The sequence below is a fragment of the Dipodomys spectabilis genome, unplaced genomic scaffold, assembly GCF_019054845.1.
Source record: "Dipodomys spectabilis isolate Male_0828 unplaced genomic scaffold, ASM1905484v1 ptg000004l, whole genome shotgun sequence".
NCBI classification, from domain to species: domain Eukaryota; kingdom Metazoa; phylum Chordata; class Mammalia; order Rodentia; family Heteromyidae; genus Dipodomys; species Dipodomys spectabilis.
The window spans coordinates 463298-480069 of record NW_024870681.1 but is presented as its reverse complement, the minus strand read 5'-3'; the positions used below and the strand labels follow the sequence as shown (position 1 = coordinate 480069).

Sequence of the window (16772 nt, the reverse complement as noted above, 5' to 3'; positions counted from 1 at the left end):
GAGATAAACAGAGGAAATTGATTTTTAAAATATATTTTATTTATTTCAGCAGATCTGAATTGTATCATTTCAATATGTAATCCATAGTGATATAATTTATATCCCATATTGCATACTTTACAACATGATTTTAGATATACAACACACTTCAGGTTACTCTACTTAATGGTAGGTGTCCAATAGCCACATGTAGGCTGAAGGTATGGCTCTTATGGTATAGAGTGTCATGTCTGCCTAGCAAACACAATCCTGACTTCATAATCCAGTACTATAGAGCCAGGCACTGGTGGCTCATGCCTGTAATCCCTAAATACTCGGAATGCTGACATCTGAGGGTTACAGTTTAAAGCAAACCCAGGCAAGAAAGTCTGTGAGATTTTTATCTTCAATTAGTCACCCAAAAGCCAGAAGTGGAGCTTTAGCTCTAATGGTAGAGAACCAGCCTTGAGTGAAAAAACTCAGAGATGCTACCCAGCCTCAGGACCAAGAAAAAATTCAATACTATGAGAAAAGGAAGGAAGGAGGGATGCAAGAAGGAAGGAAGGAAGGAAGGAAGATATTTGTTAAACAGTAGGCTAAGACTATGCCTACTGTCAGCTTTACTAGTTACTGAGAAGTTATTCTCCAAATAGTTATACTAACTTAAATCTATAAGCCTTCCATAGGAGTTTGTATTTCTTCACATTCCCCCATTTTTGTCAATCTTGATATCAATAAACTTTTAAATTTCAACCCTTCCTGCAGGAATGGAATAATTTTTCATTGTGGCTTTAATTTGAATTGCTACCCTTTGTTCTCTTAGGAGGAAATATGTGTACACAGCTTAGAGAAGGCTTGCCATAAATATTTGAGAGATTGAACAAATGGCCTCAGTTTTACCATTTACAGAAAGGAATACTGGGATCTGCCCTGCCACCCAGAGGAGGCAAGGCTTTTTATGGTGGCAAGTCAGGAAAAGCTCTGTGTCCAGTTCTGGGTGGCATGCAAGTGTATAGTGAGATGGGGTTCTGACTCATTGGAGACTGAGGAGATGGGGGCAGAAACTTGATTCCCTTTAAATGCTGGGCCCTAGCACCAGGAATAGGTAACCAAGTAGGCAACATGTGCCCACCACTCCTGTCTTCCTCTGCTCCAGCCAATAGCAAGATGTGAAACAGGTATAAGGCATTAAAAGGCCTCAAACCCTAGGAGACTTTATTTTGATGAGTTCAATTTCTAGTGTTCCAATAAAGGCCCTATCTTGCTCTCCACCTCTTCACTACCGCCTCTTAACCTTATTGGCTAAGCCAGTTTCCATGGAAACTGTCAAGTTCAAAGGGATACTGTAATATGTTCATCCCTGCCTTTCCCCTCATTTCCAGTAAGCCCTTTGGGGCTAAGTTAGAAGTTCTGAGCACTAAGGGAGCTCCAGGAGCTCTAGATAAGCTTTCATCCATTCATTAATCCTCTCCCCATCCCATTCCTACCCTCTTTTCTCCATTTTCTGTCTCCCCCCTGCAGGCCAGCCAGCTTGGTGTGTACAAAGCATTTGTGGATAACTATAAAGTTGCTCTGGAGACAGCTGAGAAATGCAGCCAATCCAACAACCAGTTCCAGAAGATCTCAGAGGTAGGCCGCTCCTCTCAGTCCCTGGGGCCCTGGGAGTAGCTTGGAGCCTTCCAGCCTGTGAATAAGTCTTCTCCTTTGCTTGCCTATCAGGGAGGCTGTTCCCCTTGTGGGTAACTTTTGGCCTGACATTTGCTTTCTTGCACTTGACATTTTTCCTCTTAATATAAAAATATTGATCAGTTTGATTTTTTTAAATTCCATTTCAGGTTAGAAAGAGGAACAGGCAGTGTTCTCCTATGCTGTGGTGACCTTGAGCAAGTTATCTCTTTTCTCTTGGCCTTTGTTTCCTCCCCTGTAGAGTGGTCTGCTGGGATTTGTCCCTGCAGATAGACAAGTTCCATCTCAAACTTGCTCGATGAGAATCAGTGTGACCCTGTTTAAAATGTGGGTGTCTAACTTCCTTCCCTGCAGCTTCTCATTCAGAGGGCTAGGTTTGAAGGCTGGGAGGGGCTGGCAGGGAGGTAGAAATCTTTACTCTAACAAGGTACTAAGTGATTTTTATAGAAGATTAGGAAGGAGGATTCAGGAAAGTCTGGACTAGGTGATCTTTTAAAATTGTGGCAAGCCAGGTGCCAGTGGCTCATACCTATTATCCTAGCTACTCACAATCTAAGGATCACAGTTCAAAGCCAGCCCAGGCAGAAAAGTCACTGAGACTCTTATCTCCAATTAACTACCAGAAAAGTGGAAGTATTGCTGTGGCTCAAGTGGTAGAGCGCTTGTCTTGTGCTGAAGAGCTCAGGGACAATGCCCAGGTCCAGAGTTCAAGCCCTATAACCGACAAAAGAAAAAAAAAATAGATCCATGCCAACCCTAAAATTGCAGGCTTACAAACAGACAACAGGACTACTTCAGGAGAGAAGCAGCCCTAGACTGTCCCTGCTATTATAGCTAAGTCCTCCCCACGTGCTCCTCTGTACCCCTTGCCATTGGCACTTCTATCTAGAGTAGCAAGGAGGGGCTGCTGCTATAGGATGCTTCAGGAGCACAGCCCAACTCGTCATTTATCCAAAAAGGCCCCAGAAATATCCCTAAGCCATCAACTTTACAGGAAATACCTAGCTCTAAGCCCAAACCCAAGGCAAAAGAACCTCTGGGGATTTTTGTTGTTGCTTTTGTTTGTTTGTTTGTTTGTTGTGGTGAGGGAGCATTTCTACAGTTTTAGAAGTCCTGCCTTAAAGGTTCCCCCTGGCTCTTTTCTTTCCTTAGCTCTGATGCTAGAATAGTTACTGAATCTCAGAATAGCTTTCCTGAACCTGCTAGGGTTCTGTCTGAATTTGGAAACAACCAAGAGAACATATAGGAGTAGGACAGATAGAAGTGAACATGTCAGCTTGATTATTAGAAAAAGCCAAATTGGAACATGTAAGTTTGGGTCTGTAGCCACATGGGACTTGCTAACACTTCATCATTGGAAGTAAATATATCTATTGACTCCCTGGCTGAAACAGGAAGCCACAGGTCCCTCCTAACCATGGTGGCAGAGCCTGCCTTTGTAACTAAGGATACAGAGAACAGGTCTGAGTTCAGTTTCCTCCCCTCAACCCATGGATCAGATGAATCATCCCCTGCCTGAGAGGATGGGGAAAGGGCTAGGGAAGTCCCTCTCTATGGATTCATGAGACTGGAGAAATGATGCTTCCCCTCATGGTTCCCAGCTTGCCCTAGGAACAAACTGGAATTCCCTAATCTGTTCATAGGGCTCTGTTCAAGTGCCTGGAATCAACATAGCCTAGGGAGTGTCCAGAGTATAAGATCCCTACATAGTCTTCATTGATTGGCCATTCTGTATGCAGTGGCAGGAGCCCCTTAGAGTCTACCCACCCCAGAGTGCAGAGCCAGGCTGTGGCCCTCTGCCAGGTGGCTGTTCATCCTGACTCACTCTATGACGATGATGCCATTCGTGCTGCCGTTGCTTCCTGCTGGCGCTGCCATTTAATTACTGCAATTAGGCCCTTTTCCTCTACAGCAGGAGTGATTTCATACCTCTAGGCTGCACTGGAGGGGGCGTGGAGCAAAATTCCCTAAAGGTAGGAATTCAGTGAGAGACATAGCCTAGAGAAGCTGAGTTCCACACACACCCCCATACACACACCTACATCACCATACACACACACACACACACACACACACACACACACACACTGTCTCACACACAAGCTCTGTCTCTGGAGGTTTACTCTGTCTAGAAACAGCTGGAGACAGAGTAGGAAATGAGGTCTTTCCTGCTGTCTGGGCATTTCCATCCCCTAGGCAGAGCAGATATCACCTGGGTGTCTGACCTTGGCCTCACCTTGCCCCCTGCCTTTCCTGGACACTTTTCTTTCAGGCTCTGTATACTCAGCCTGCCAAGAAGGATTGCATTTCAGCTCTAATTGTTGGCTGCACTTTCCTGTTACCAAAAGCTGGACATCTTCTTCTAAAGAAAATAGGTTACACTGTCCCTGGAGACTGTTTCCAGCACTCACTTCAGGGTACTTAGCATAGCTTCAGAAGGGGTGGTGAAGAGTGTCAGGTGGGCTGGAAGCAGGCTGAGTCCCTCCTGAATAAAGACATGTGGTTTGGACTGACCTGTGGAGCTCAGCATCCCTGCCCCAGGTCTGCCTCCTCCTTGCTTCTCTGTGCAGGTGTGCAGCCCTCCACTGGCTCAGGGCTGCTACTGCTCCCACACCTGGTGCCTGTAGGTGCAAACCCTGACTTCCCTGGCTTAGGTGTATACATTCCTGAGAAGTGGCTGCTGAGGACACATGTAGTGGGGTCCTGCTATTGGCCATGTTTAGGGAGGCCCTTAGTTATTTGTGAGGGGCATCAGCAGGCGGGTGTAAGAAGTTCCTTTTATCACCGTGCTTCTACCACCAGTCGTAACTCTGGTACCCAGCGTCCTCCTGTGGCCCCCACTCTCACAACTGGACTCTGGAGTCTCCAGGGATCCAGATGATAAAGCAGAGGTGGCCTGTGCCCACAGGTCTCCTTTGTCTCCTTGTATTTGCACTCCTGGCTTTCAGACCCCTTCTTCTGCCGTGCTCACCATTGAGGGAGGGGTGGGGGGGAGGGGCACACTCCAGGTAGTGATTCCTCTCCTCCCTCTGGCAGGAACTCAAAGTGAAAGGGCCCAAGGACTCCAAGGACAGCCACACATCAGTCACCATGGAAGGTACTTGGGGGGAGCGGGCTGGTTTACAGTCACCTTCCTTTGTCTGGTTTTGTGAGCTACAGATTGTGTGAACGCATTGCCCTCCCTGTTTGCGTGTGTGTGCACGCGCAAGCGCGCATCAGTGTGCTCATGCACATGAGGAATCCAGCCTCTCCTCTCTAGGCAGCGGGCCAGCTACAAACGTGCTCCTCCTTAGGATGCCAGCAGGCGCTCCATCCCTCCTCCTTCCCTCCCTCCTCCCACTTTTCCACGCGCCTCCTGCCCTCCCCCTTGCTGGAGGAGCACTTGCAAGGAAGGAAGCGGCTGCTGGATTCTGTGCAGCAGCGGCTGTGCAGCAGCGGCAAGGTGGCTGAGTGGCCAGGCTACTGAGGGGAGCCAGGAGCCGGGAGCTTGGAGCGATGGCTGCACGCCCCAGCTGCAGGCACAGAGGCTGCCATGGAAATCCTCTTCATCATTCGCTTCTGCTGTAACTGCACCTATGGTAACCCAAGCGCCCCTCCATGGGAGGCGGTGTGTCTTAAAGCCACCTGGGGGTTGGCTGGAGCCGTCTTTAATATAGCCAGCAGGATTTGGGTGGGGAGGTGCAGCAGGGAAGGGAGGCTGGGCAAGTGGCTGGACCTGCATGCATTCCTCTTGGAGCCGGGGGGTCAACTGTAATTGAAGTGTGGGGGCACTTAGGATAGGGTGACTTAGAAAGGGAACAGCAGGGCTAGAGGTGTTCCCCCCCCTCTGTCTTTATCACACACACACACACACACACACACACACACACATATCTGTGGGGAAACTGGTGGCTTAACGTGTGCATGACAGGATTTTGAGCAACTTCCTGGAGAGGTGAAAGAGAGAAAGTGACAGGCTGTGCCTACAAGCAGAGTAGCCCTAATGGCAAGGAGGAGGGCAGCAGGGGTCAGGCAGAGAGCATGCCAGCCAAGGCTAGAGAGAGAACTTGGGAGTTTCTTTGTTTGGGAGAAAGGAGGTTGAACAGCCCGGGTATTGTGTGCTCACTGCACATGCTGCCTCCTCTCAGGACTATGCCAGGAGGGCAAAAGGAACTGGCTTGTTCCCTAGAGGTTTGCTTCTAGCCTCTAGCGACCCTTGGGACCAGGTTTCCACACTTAGCATGGAGGGCTGGCTTGAAAGAGGGGGGTGTGGCAGGCTGCTGCTTTGTGAAGGACACACACACACACACACACACATGCCCGCGTGCGCACACACACACACATGCACACACACACACACCCTTCAGCGGGAAAGACCCAGAGTATCGTCCGTGTAGCTTTCTCAGAGGGGGCCAAGGGTTCTGGAGATAGGCATGGGCCATCAGCCTGGCTGATGTTTAAGCTGACCTACGCAGAAGCCAGTGGGCACTGCTGTCCAAGGCAAGAAGTGCCATCAAGGATGACCTGGGCTGCCGTTGGCAGGCACGGAGGGCACATGTTGCCTCCAGGCCAGCTACTGGGGGCTCTTGTAGGTCGGAGCAGCAGGTGGCTGACTTGAGGACCTTCCACTTCCCTCCTCCCAGGCATTTTGTTTATACCCTTCGCCCTCACTGTGCTTGCTTATTTCCGTGGTAACCTGGCACTCCTTGTTACAGGATGAATTGAGGGTGGTGGCAGTTTTCTAGAAGAGAGATGAATGAGCTTTCTTGGGGCCCTTTTTCAGGCCATTGTGTCTGGGGGGCTGTGTCAGACCATTGTCCCCTTTGCCTTTCTGGTTGCCCTGGGTCAAAGACCACTTGTGGTGGAAGCAGCCTAGAAGGCAGCTCTTTGCAAGACAGAAGTGCCCTTGTGGTCCCTGCTTCTCAGCTGATTCCAACAGACTGGAGTCAGAAAGAAAGCTGGACTTGAAATTGGACTGTTCAGTGAGCATAGGGAAAATGCTGTTTTTTTGTCTGACTAGGAGTTGGTCAAGTCTCAGCTCCGCTTTAAAAAAAAAAAAAAAGTATTTTGGGGGAATGGTCAGCCCTTTGTTTCCTCTTCCCTCCCCAAAAGGAAGCTTAGTCTTAGTGAAGTAGTCTCTGAACCTGGAGCTCAGGGTTTCTTTGATTCCTATGATATTGTCTTTGAAGTCAGTTTCAGTGCAGAGAATAAAGAATGAAGGAACCTGCTAAGGAAAGGGCTTTCCCTGGTAGTGGGAAAGGCCAACTTACCCATCCTGGAGTCCCTTTCTGAGATCCTTTCTGTGGTTCATGGAGTTTCTTCTCCCAAGGAAAAAGATGGCTCAGTGTTAGGAGCATGGGTAAACTGACATTCTAAACCCAGCCACCATGTCCAGCTTTGTGATTGTGAGTAAATTTCAGGTGTCTGTGCCTCTGTTTCCTCAACTGTAAAGTGGGTCTTGTGAACATTATTGCCCTTTTAGTCATAGGAAATAATGTACATAAGGCAGTTAACTCAATGCTGTTAGACACAGAGTGACTACCATACAAACTGGAGAGACAAGCTTGTTCAGGGAGACTGGCTTGCTATGGTATGGTTGGTGGTCTGATTTTTGGACTCCGCAGGTGTTGTTTGCAAAGGCCCTGGTCAGGGAAGCCTTCCTGGAATTAGGGAGAGATAAGCATAGCCACTTGTTGGATGGCCAGACAGAATAGAATGGTGAGGATTGGGGAAAGTGAGTTGCCTAGGGACAAGAAGAAGATTGTCAGAGCTAAGAATAGGTAAAAGCCAAGAGCTCCTGGGGCAAGGGTAAATGTACAGGGCTGAGGGGAGCACAGATAATGGGATGCCCTTCCTCTCCTGGTTTCTTCCATACCTGATGGTGATCCAAGGCTTTTCTCTGTCCTTCACTCTCCCTACTTTTTGTCCTAGCCACCTTCCCCTTGTCCCCTATCCCAATCCACAAGACTCATTCCACAGCCCCTTGTCATATGGACTATTAAGGTGACGGCAGACATATTAATAACCCCTTCTGAAATTTGATCCACCATTTGTGCTGGCTTCTGAGCTTAGTTAGCAACTTCTTCCTTCTGGAACCTGGGAGAGGGAGGGCTGGGAGAGCTGACACCGCAGTGTCAGCTTTCTAGGGGGCTGGGACTCTGGGCCCACCCTGGCACCTGTCTGCTGACCTTGTACTTCCTTGTGGGTCTCTGGGGTTCTCGGTATAATTCTCCCCAAGGATGGGCTGGTCCACAGGTGGGTGGGCCTATCCCCTGAGTTTTATCCTCACTGTCCCAGGATTCCACAAAGTTGGTTCTGCCTGTTTTAGCTCCCATAGCCCATAAGCAGGGTCTCTAGAAATTGCTAGATAAGAAATGGCTATAGATAAGTCATAGGAAGTGTGTTTGCCTAAAGCAGCCGTTATCAGCCATTATTACACATCGGTATCAGCAAAGCAGCTTTTTAAAAATGCTGCTGCCCTGTTTTGCCCTGCGGAGATTTGGGTTTAGTGGATGGGGTGAGGACAGGCATCTGTTACTTTTAAGAGCTCCCCCAGTGGTTCTAATGGGCAGCCAAGCAAAGACTGCAGATAAGGCTCTTGGCACACCGCTGAGACCGCATCTTCTTCTTAGCTGGCAGATTGTTCCCTGAAGTGTCTGCCTAGCAATTCCCAAGGTATTTATATCTATGGCTTCAGGGGACTCTGGTTAGGGTCTGGCTGGAGCATGAATGTCATCTTGGGAATCTATTACAATGTCATATCACTGAGCACCCAGTTAGGGTCATCCTTCCCAGACCAGCATCCTGTCTCATGTTGCTGCTGTGGCAGGAAGCCAAAGCTTATGACTCCATGGACTGGTGCATCCAGGTGCAGGACCAATGCTAAAGCACCATGTTGGGAGGGGCAAGGCACAGCTGTCTGCTGGAAAGATATTTGGAAGTATTAGGCTGCCAGCTGCCACCTCCACCTGTTCTTGCTGAATCCTGGCAATCCTCATTTGGTGTCTGGGTCACAGAGGGGCATGGCACAGCGGGACTAAGCTGAGCTTGCATTATCCCAGCCTGCTGCGGCTCCCCTCAGCCTGGCCCCACCTGAATTCCTTTAGGAAATCTTTGTTCCACAGACTGCTACCAGCTTGAGAGTTTTCATAGAGATCTGGCCTGCCTCTGCCTTTGCTATTCTGTTTGAGGCTCAAGTTCACATAGAAGTCTTTGTTCAACTGGGTGCCAGTGGCTCACACCTGTAATCCTAATTCCTCAGGAGGCTGAGATCTGAGGATAGTGGTTTGAAGTCAGCCCAGGCAGAAAAGTTCCCCATGAAACTCTTATCTCCAATTAACCACTCAAAACAAAACAAAACAAAAACCACAGATGTGGAGCTATGGCTCAAAGTGGTAGAGTGCTAGCCTTGAGCAAAAGAGCTGAGAAACAGCACCCAGACCCTGAGTTCAAGCCCCACAACTGACAAAAAAAAAAAAAAAGAAAAAAGAAAGGTCTTAGTTCATGCGATGGGACCAGGTATATGGATCAGATTGTAGTCAGTGTTCCCAGATGGCCCCACCTTGGACTGGAGGAGCATGAGAATTATGGGTACCAAAAGATGCCACTCCTGGAAAAATCCCCATGTCACCCTCTTCTATCCTAGAGCCCTGGGAGTGCCCCACCCAGAGCAAGTTGGACCACTATGAGGCATGGATTGGTGTGATTGGGGCATATGTACATGTTCCCAGGCCAAGGCCAGGATGGGCAGGAGAGATGGCCCTCAAAGAAGTTATATAAGATGGGAGTTGAGATAGGTGGCTGTTGCTACTGTGCATCTGTCTTTCTGTTGCTTGGCCTGCCTAGGAGTAAGAGTCAAGTACAGGTTGCCACAGAATCTACTTTGGCTTCCTGCAAGTGGTATTCACATGGGGAAGTGAAGTGGGTGGGAGATGAAGCTGGTCGCCAAGGTCTTCAGTGATTCCTATACTTCCTCATCCTATCTCCTCTCCCTGCCCTCCCAACAGCTCTACTCTACAAGCCGATTGACCGAGTCACTCGGAGCACGCTGGTCCTACATGTGAGTGTCAAGCCCCCTGAACAGCCAAGAAAGGGTTAGGAGTTTGGTGGAAGGGCGTAGGAGTCACTGAGACTTCATTTAGGGAGTTGGGCAGAGAGAGGGTCCTTGGGCCCTAACTGCACCTGTCTGGCCTGCAGTAACCATGGCAACCTGGCCAGGGCCTAAATATAGCTTGGCTACTAAGCTTGATATTTGGCCAAATGCTTCCTAGGAGACAGGCACTTCCTACTTCCTCATCATAGTCTCCAATGTCTTGCAAGCAGGTGCAGGATGGTAGAAGGCATCTCTCCCAGCTGTTTGTTAAGATGAGACTTCACCTGGCCATCCCCACCACAGGGGGAAAAAAATCATGATTGCAACAAGAATAAAGGGAAAGTTCTACTTTCACCCCAACTGTTCTGACTCTTCATTTTTAGTTTAGATTTTACAGGCAGGATCAAATTAGAGCATGGGCTCTTGAGTGCCCCACTCAGAATTCTTCTGATGAGAACTGAGTAAATGTCCACCCAGAACCACTTGCCCCTACAATGCGCCACCCCCATCTTTTCCCAGGACCTGCTGAAGCACACACCTGTGGACCACCCAGACTACCCACTGCTGCAAGATGCCCTCCGCATCTCCCAGAACTTCCTGTCCAGCATCAATGAGGATATTGACCCCCGTCGGACTGCAGTCACAACCCCCAAGGGGGAGGTAAGCCCAGGACCCTGCAGAACACTGCACAGACACCATACCAGGAATGGCAGAGACCACCCAGGCTTGGAAATGTCCCCTGAAAACACTTAGAAGTGGTACAACAACTACCCTTAGGGGCTCTTCTTGGTGGAAGGTGGGGCCAGCACAGTGAGGGAAAGCAATATGAAGAAATTGGGGAACAGTGACCTGTGTGGGTCAGCAGCCTGGCCCAGATACCATGCTTTCTATCCAATAGAGGTAATTAAGTGGCATTTAGGAATGAAGGCTGGCTGTGTTTATGTTCCTTTGTTACATTTATGAGCCTCCAGTGTCTCCTGGGAAGGGAAATAATGAGGGACAGTGTCTGGAGCATGACTAATGGTGTATGGAGATGTCTGTGTGCTGTTCCTAGCCCTGGTTTGCGACACCCCAAGTGCCAGTAGTTTGTTTACTCTAGGGATATCTGAAAAGTCTCCAGAAGGCTTCAAATACCATCAGTTTCAGGTTGTCTTCAATGTATCCTTTCCACATTATCACCCACAAAACGTAGCATATGTAGGTCACACAATTTATGGTGCAGACAAGGAAGGCCGGGCCAGATAGTGGCAGCTCCAGAGAAGCATGCTGGCCCTGAGGGAGTCAGGGAGGAGACTCCCCAAGTGAAGTGCTCCTCACTGTCAGAGACTGCTACTACCCCAGTGGTGGAGTCCCAGGGTCCCTTCTCTGCTGAGGGTAGTCGAAGAATCCACCGAGAGCTGGGATAAGCATGCCTGAGTGGATCTGTAGGTCAAGGTTTAGCTAATCTTTCCTTTTTAATTTTGGTACTGGAGATTGAACCCAGGGCTTCCCTGCATGCTAGGCAGATGTTCTACCAGTTGAACCACATCTCCAGCTCTAGATTAACTTCTTAGATTTGATTGAGGGTGGATACGAGGGTGAAGATGTTCACGCCAAGACAGAAAAAAACAACTCATTCCAGACCTGGGTCCATTTAGGAGAGAGCTTGCTTGCTTGCTTGCTTGCTTGCTTTTTTCTTTCTTTCTCTCTCTTCCTTCCTTTTTTGGTGTCAGTCCTAGAACCTGAACTTGGCCTGGATACTATCCCTGAATTTCTTTTGCTCAAGGCTAGCCCTCTACCACTGAAACCACAGCTCTAATTCTGGCTTTTTGGAGGTAGTTTATTGGATAAGTCTCATGGATTTTCCTGCCCACGCTGGCTTCAAAGCTGAGATTGAAGCCCAGCACCGGTGACTCATGCCTGTAATCCTAGCTACTCAGGGAGCTGAGATCTGAGGATCGCAATTCAAAGCCAGCCTGGGAAGGAAAGTCCATGAGACTTTTATCTCCAATAAACCAGTAGAAAACTGGAAGTGGCACTGTGGCTCAAGCACTAGCGCACTTGCCTTGAGCTGAAGAGACCAAGGACAGCACCCAAGCCCAGAGTTCAGGCCCCACGACGGACAAAAAAAAAAAAAGAAGAGCTGAGATTGATCCTCAGATCTCAGCTTCCTAGGATTATAGGTGTGAGCCACCAATGCCCGTCAAGCTACTATTTATTGGTAACATCTTATAGGTTAGGGACTGGCCTGTTATACATACACCATCTTGATTAATCTCTCCTCACAAGGCAAATAACATCTGTATAGCATGCATTGTATGGATGATAAATCAGATTGTTCAGGGAAGTTGCCTGGGATCATAGTAGACAATGGCAGAGGCTCAATTCAGACCCACAGCTCCAAAACCAGTGCTCTTAACCAGCAGTCAACACAGCCTGCCCCTTCAGTCCTGCTCAGCTGGGTGGTATCACCAGGGCAAGCCAGGCCCTCTGCTGCACTCCTCTCTGCATAAGCTGGGGGCTTTGTCGTCTTTCTCAGACACGACAGCTGGTGAAGGATGGCTTCCTGGTGGAAATGTCAGAAAGCTCTCGGAAGCTGCGGCATGTCTTCCTTTTCACAGATGTCCTCCTGTGTGCCAAGCTGAAGAAGACCTCCGCAGGGTGAGTGTGCTCCTGGGGCGGGCAAGATGAGGACTGAACTGCAGAAACCATGCTCTGCTCCTGGTGGATGGAGCCTGCAGCCACCTGGAACAATCTGTATTTGGGCTTTTTTTTTTTTAATAATGTATTCATTAATTTTATTTTACTGTATAACCATTTTCCCTAAAAATGGATCATGTTTTTAATTATAAAGAAAATATAAGGTTAAAAAAAAAAGAAAATATAAGGATATTGCAGAAAAAAACCAACATCCATCCCAACAGTTAACAGCTATATTTCCTTCCTAGGTTTTTAATACTCCTGTTGTTTTTTTCATGTGGTTGTAATCAGAGTGAATGCTCAGTTTGGGGCTCTGCTTTTTCTATTTTAGATCATAAGCATTTTCCCTGTTGCAGCCTAATCTTAAATCATCATTTTACTTTCCTGTACGATGCTACAAGTAGATATGGCATAATTTACTTAAGCATTCTCCTCTTAGTAGATATCTCAAAATTTCTTCCAACCGTAATTCAGTGAATATTCATTAAATCTGCCATCATTTATTGAGGTCTTATGTCATGCCAGATGCCAGGACAAACTCTTAGGTCTTTACTTCTGCTCCTTCCAAGAGCTCCACATATAGTTATTACCCCTCTCTCCCAGATCAAAGTTTTGGAGAAGGTAAATAAGTTGCCCTGGGTCATATAGCTCCACGTGAAGAAGATGAGAATTAAAATCCTCATCTACTTCCATCAGAGTATTGCGGGTCTGCCCTGTGCCACAAGCAGAAAAGGCTATACAGTGTTTTACTTATTTTCCTACTTACATTGATGGATTACCTCCTCCGTGTGTCTTGTACAATGCCTTATATTACAAGGGGAGACAGACCATGGGTTCACTGTGACACTAAGGAACCAGAACAAGGGTAGAAGTCTAAGTCCTAGAGGAACTTGGAGAAGAGGAGATCATTAGGAGCTTTAATAAAGGACTTTACCCTGTGGAACCAGATCTCATTCAAGATAGTTCCAAAGCAGAGGTTGCAATGATAAGCACACAAACCTCTGCCTTCAGGTCTTTGCCCCTGGAAGACATTGCTAATCAACCATGACACTCTTTCTCACTAGACTTAGCTTTATAATCCTCAATCCTGTGCCCTATAGCCTCTACTGATCAGATTTAATATTTAGAATAACATCTGTAGCCAATACTTACCCTAAAGAATAATGAATATAAGCCGGGCGCTGGTGGCTCACGCCTGTAATCCTAGTTACTCAGGAGGCTGAGATCTGAGGATCGCGGTTCAAAGCCAGCCAGGGCAGGAGAGACCGTGAGACTCCTATCTCCAATAAACCACCAGAAAACCAGAAGTGGCGCTGTAGCTCAAGTGGTAGAGCGCTCGCCTTGAGCTGAAGAGCTGAAGGACAGCGCCCAGGCCCAGAGTTCAAGCCCCACGGCCGACCAAAAAAAACCAAAAGAATAATGAATATAAGCCTCAGTTTGGATAGGCTAGAGGAGAGAAAAGAATATGGGATGGGGAATAGGAAAAGTATGAGCTCAAACAAGAAAGAGTCACTTGTTTTGATATGCAAGTGATTTAGGATATTTAAAAACAAGGTCCTACTGGATCAGAAAATTGGTAAAGTGAAGAACAGAGCCCTCGCTGCTGGCTGACTCAGTAACCAACTCTTCTTACTCTATGTGTGTGTTTCCTCGAAGGCAGGGATCATTTGTGCCTCTGATGAGTTCTCAGTAAATCTCTTTCAGGTTATTTTTGGTTCGGGGCCCAGCAGTTCTGGGTTGGAGAGCCTCCTTCCTCTTGGCTCATGCCTCCCTTGCTTGGTTTGTTTGCAGAAAGCACCAGCAATATGACTGCAAGTGGTACATCCCCCTGGCCGACTTAGTGTTTCCATCCCCTGAGGAGTCTGAGCCTAGCCCTCAGGTGCACCTCTTCCCAGACCATGAATTGGAGGACATGAAAATGAAGATCTCTGCTCTCAAGAGTGAAATCCAGAAGGAGGTGAGCAAAGCCTGGCAACTGAGCGTGACACTGTTTTGACTGGGACTCTTTGAGCCCTGTGTCCAGCGGGTTGGTTTGTAAGGTATGAGTGTGTATGGGGGAGGCAGGATGAAAGCATGTATAGCTGCTGGAAAAGCCCCTTACTAAGGTGGAGCAGCTCTGAGACTCTGAGAGATAGACAAGGAGCCAGTGCTCAGTATTTCGTGGGCTTAATTTTGGTAATTTCCTGGAGAACAGTGGGTGTTGACCACTATAGAAAAAGAAGCAAGGGAAGAATAACAGGCATAGGACATATGCAAGAAAAAACTAAGCCAGAAGCTGATGGCTCCTGCCTGTAATTCTAGCTACTCAGGAGGCTGAGATCTGAGGATTGTGGTTCAGAGACAGCCTAAGCAGCAAAGTCTGTGAGATTAACCACCAGAAAACCAAAAGTGGTGCTGTGGTGGAGCACTAGCCATGAGCAAAAAGAGCTCAGGACTATACCCAGGCCCTGAGTTGAAGAGGTGTGTGTGTGGGAGGGGGAAGGAGAGAGAGAGAGAGAAAGAGAGAGAGAAACTAAAAACAAAATTAGAAACTGGCAGATCAAGTAAGTACATAGGAAGAGAGAGAACTTGAGTTTCTCTCAATTAACATGCCTGACCTACAAATACTTGTAAAGCTCTTGATTTGACAGAACTGAAGACTCTTAATTCTGACACACATGAGAACATTCACAAATATTCATCCTTATAATAATTCACAAAAACAATCTCAATTTTTAAAAAAGTAATAATAATTGGTAGCAGACAAGTTATGTTTACAGACATACTTCAGAACTTAAAGCACATATAGGCCAGGTGCTAGTGGCTCACACCTGTAATCCTAGCTATTCAGGAGGCTGTGAGCTGAGGATCTAGGCTCAAAGCCAGCATAGTATACAAGAAAGTCCATGAGACTCTTATCTCCAATTAACCACTAAAAAAGCCAGAAGTAGATCTGTGGCTCCCATGATAGAGTGCTAGCCTTGAGCAAAAGAAGCTCAGGAACAGCGCCCAGGCCCTGAGTTCAAACCCCAAGACCAGCACCAAACAACAACAACAAAACTGAAGTATTAATTACATGATGAGAAAGTTAAAACTTTGATGTTAAAGAAATTGTGGCTAGGAATTTGGCTTAGTGATAGAGTTCTTGCCTAGCATGCATGAGGCCCTGCGTTTGATTCTTCAGTACCACATAAACAAAAAAAAATTTTTTTTAATAAATTGAAAAAAAGAAATTGTGAACTACTATATACAACATGCAAATGGGTGATGCCTTGGTTGGCCTGGTCTCTTTGTTGCCTGTCTAGGCTTGGTTTAGACCTCTTCTTTTTTTGGGAAGCCTTCTCCACAATCCCTACTCCCTGTTCCTGGAGTTCACCTTGGCTTGGTTTTCATGTACTGATTACAGTTGCTTTGTCTGCTGCTTTGTTGTTGTTGTTATTGTTGTTTTTGCCAGTTGTGGGGCTTGAATTCTGGGCCTGGGCGCTGGCCCTGAGTTCTTCAGCTTAAGGCAGGTACTCTACCTCTTGAGCCATAGAGCCACTTTCAGTTTTCTGGTGGTTAATTGGAGATAAGAGTCTCACTTTCCTGCCCAAGCTGCCTTTGAACCAAGATCCTCAGATCTCAGCCTCCTGAGTAGATAGGATTACAGGCATGAGCCACCAGTGCCCAGCTTGGTCTGCTTTTTCTCTTCCTTACTGTTACTGGAGCCCCGGTGAATGTCTCTCTCTTTTCCAGTCCTGTGCACAGTACTTAGCATATAATAACATAGTGCACACATGCCTGGACGGCCTCTGAGGAAGGAAAAGATTGGTTATTTGGGATAGGTGGATGTTCTAGGACTATAGTTTATCTAGGGGCATACCAGCCCAGAGGAAGCTCCCTGACCAGCACAGGTGTTCTCCTCCTGAAAGGTTGGGAGGAGCCTGCTTTAGTTGAGCCTGTTTCCCCTTCTTTCACTGCTACTGTCTCCACTCTATAGATGTCCTGCATGCAACCCCCCGCCATACATACACAGGGGCTGTAGGGATGAACCAAACACATCACAGAGCTCTTTTCTAGGGCAGAAGGCAGACAGATGTGATACTGCTACGGGACGAGAGTCATGTGACAAGAGTCACTGCATAGGCAGAGGTCTTATTTCCTGAGTCACTGAAGGAGCAGAAATGTATTGTTGTTTTTAAGACATGTCTCAGTATTTAGCCCAGGCTGGCTCTCAAACTCATTATCCTCCTGAGTACTGAGACTACAGCTGTGAATCAACACACCCGCTGAGTTTGATTCTTTTTTGTTGTTGTTGGTGGTGGTGGTGGTGGTCATGGGCCTGAACTCTGGGCCTGGGTGCTGTCCCTCAGCTCTTCAGCTCACAGCTAGTACTCTA

General features: G+C 47.6%; 1 protein-coding gene across 6 annotated transcripts in view; it reads left to right on the top strand.

Moving 5' to 3' along the window:
* The window catches only part of Abr (ABR activator of RhoGEF and GTPase), a 207944-nt gene that overhangs the window by 147680 nt on the left and 43492 nt on the right, over positions 1–16772 (top strand). For all 6 annotated transcript variants that reach the window (XM_042691544.1, XM_042691552.1, XM_042691568.1 and 3 more), the window contains 6 exons: positions 1501–1608; positions 4702–4762; positions 9651–9703; positions 10256–10396; positions 12255–12376; positions 14207–14372. In XM_042691544.1, the coding sequence (XP_042547478.1) occupies positions 1501–1608; positions 4702–4762; positions 9651–9703; positions 10256–10396; positions 12255–12376; positions 14207–14372 (651 nt within the window). The remainder of the gene's footprint in view (positions 1–1500; positions 1609–4701; positions 4763–9650; positions 9704–10255; positions 10397–12254; positions 12377–14206; positions 14373–16772) is intronic.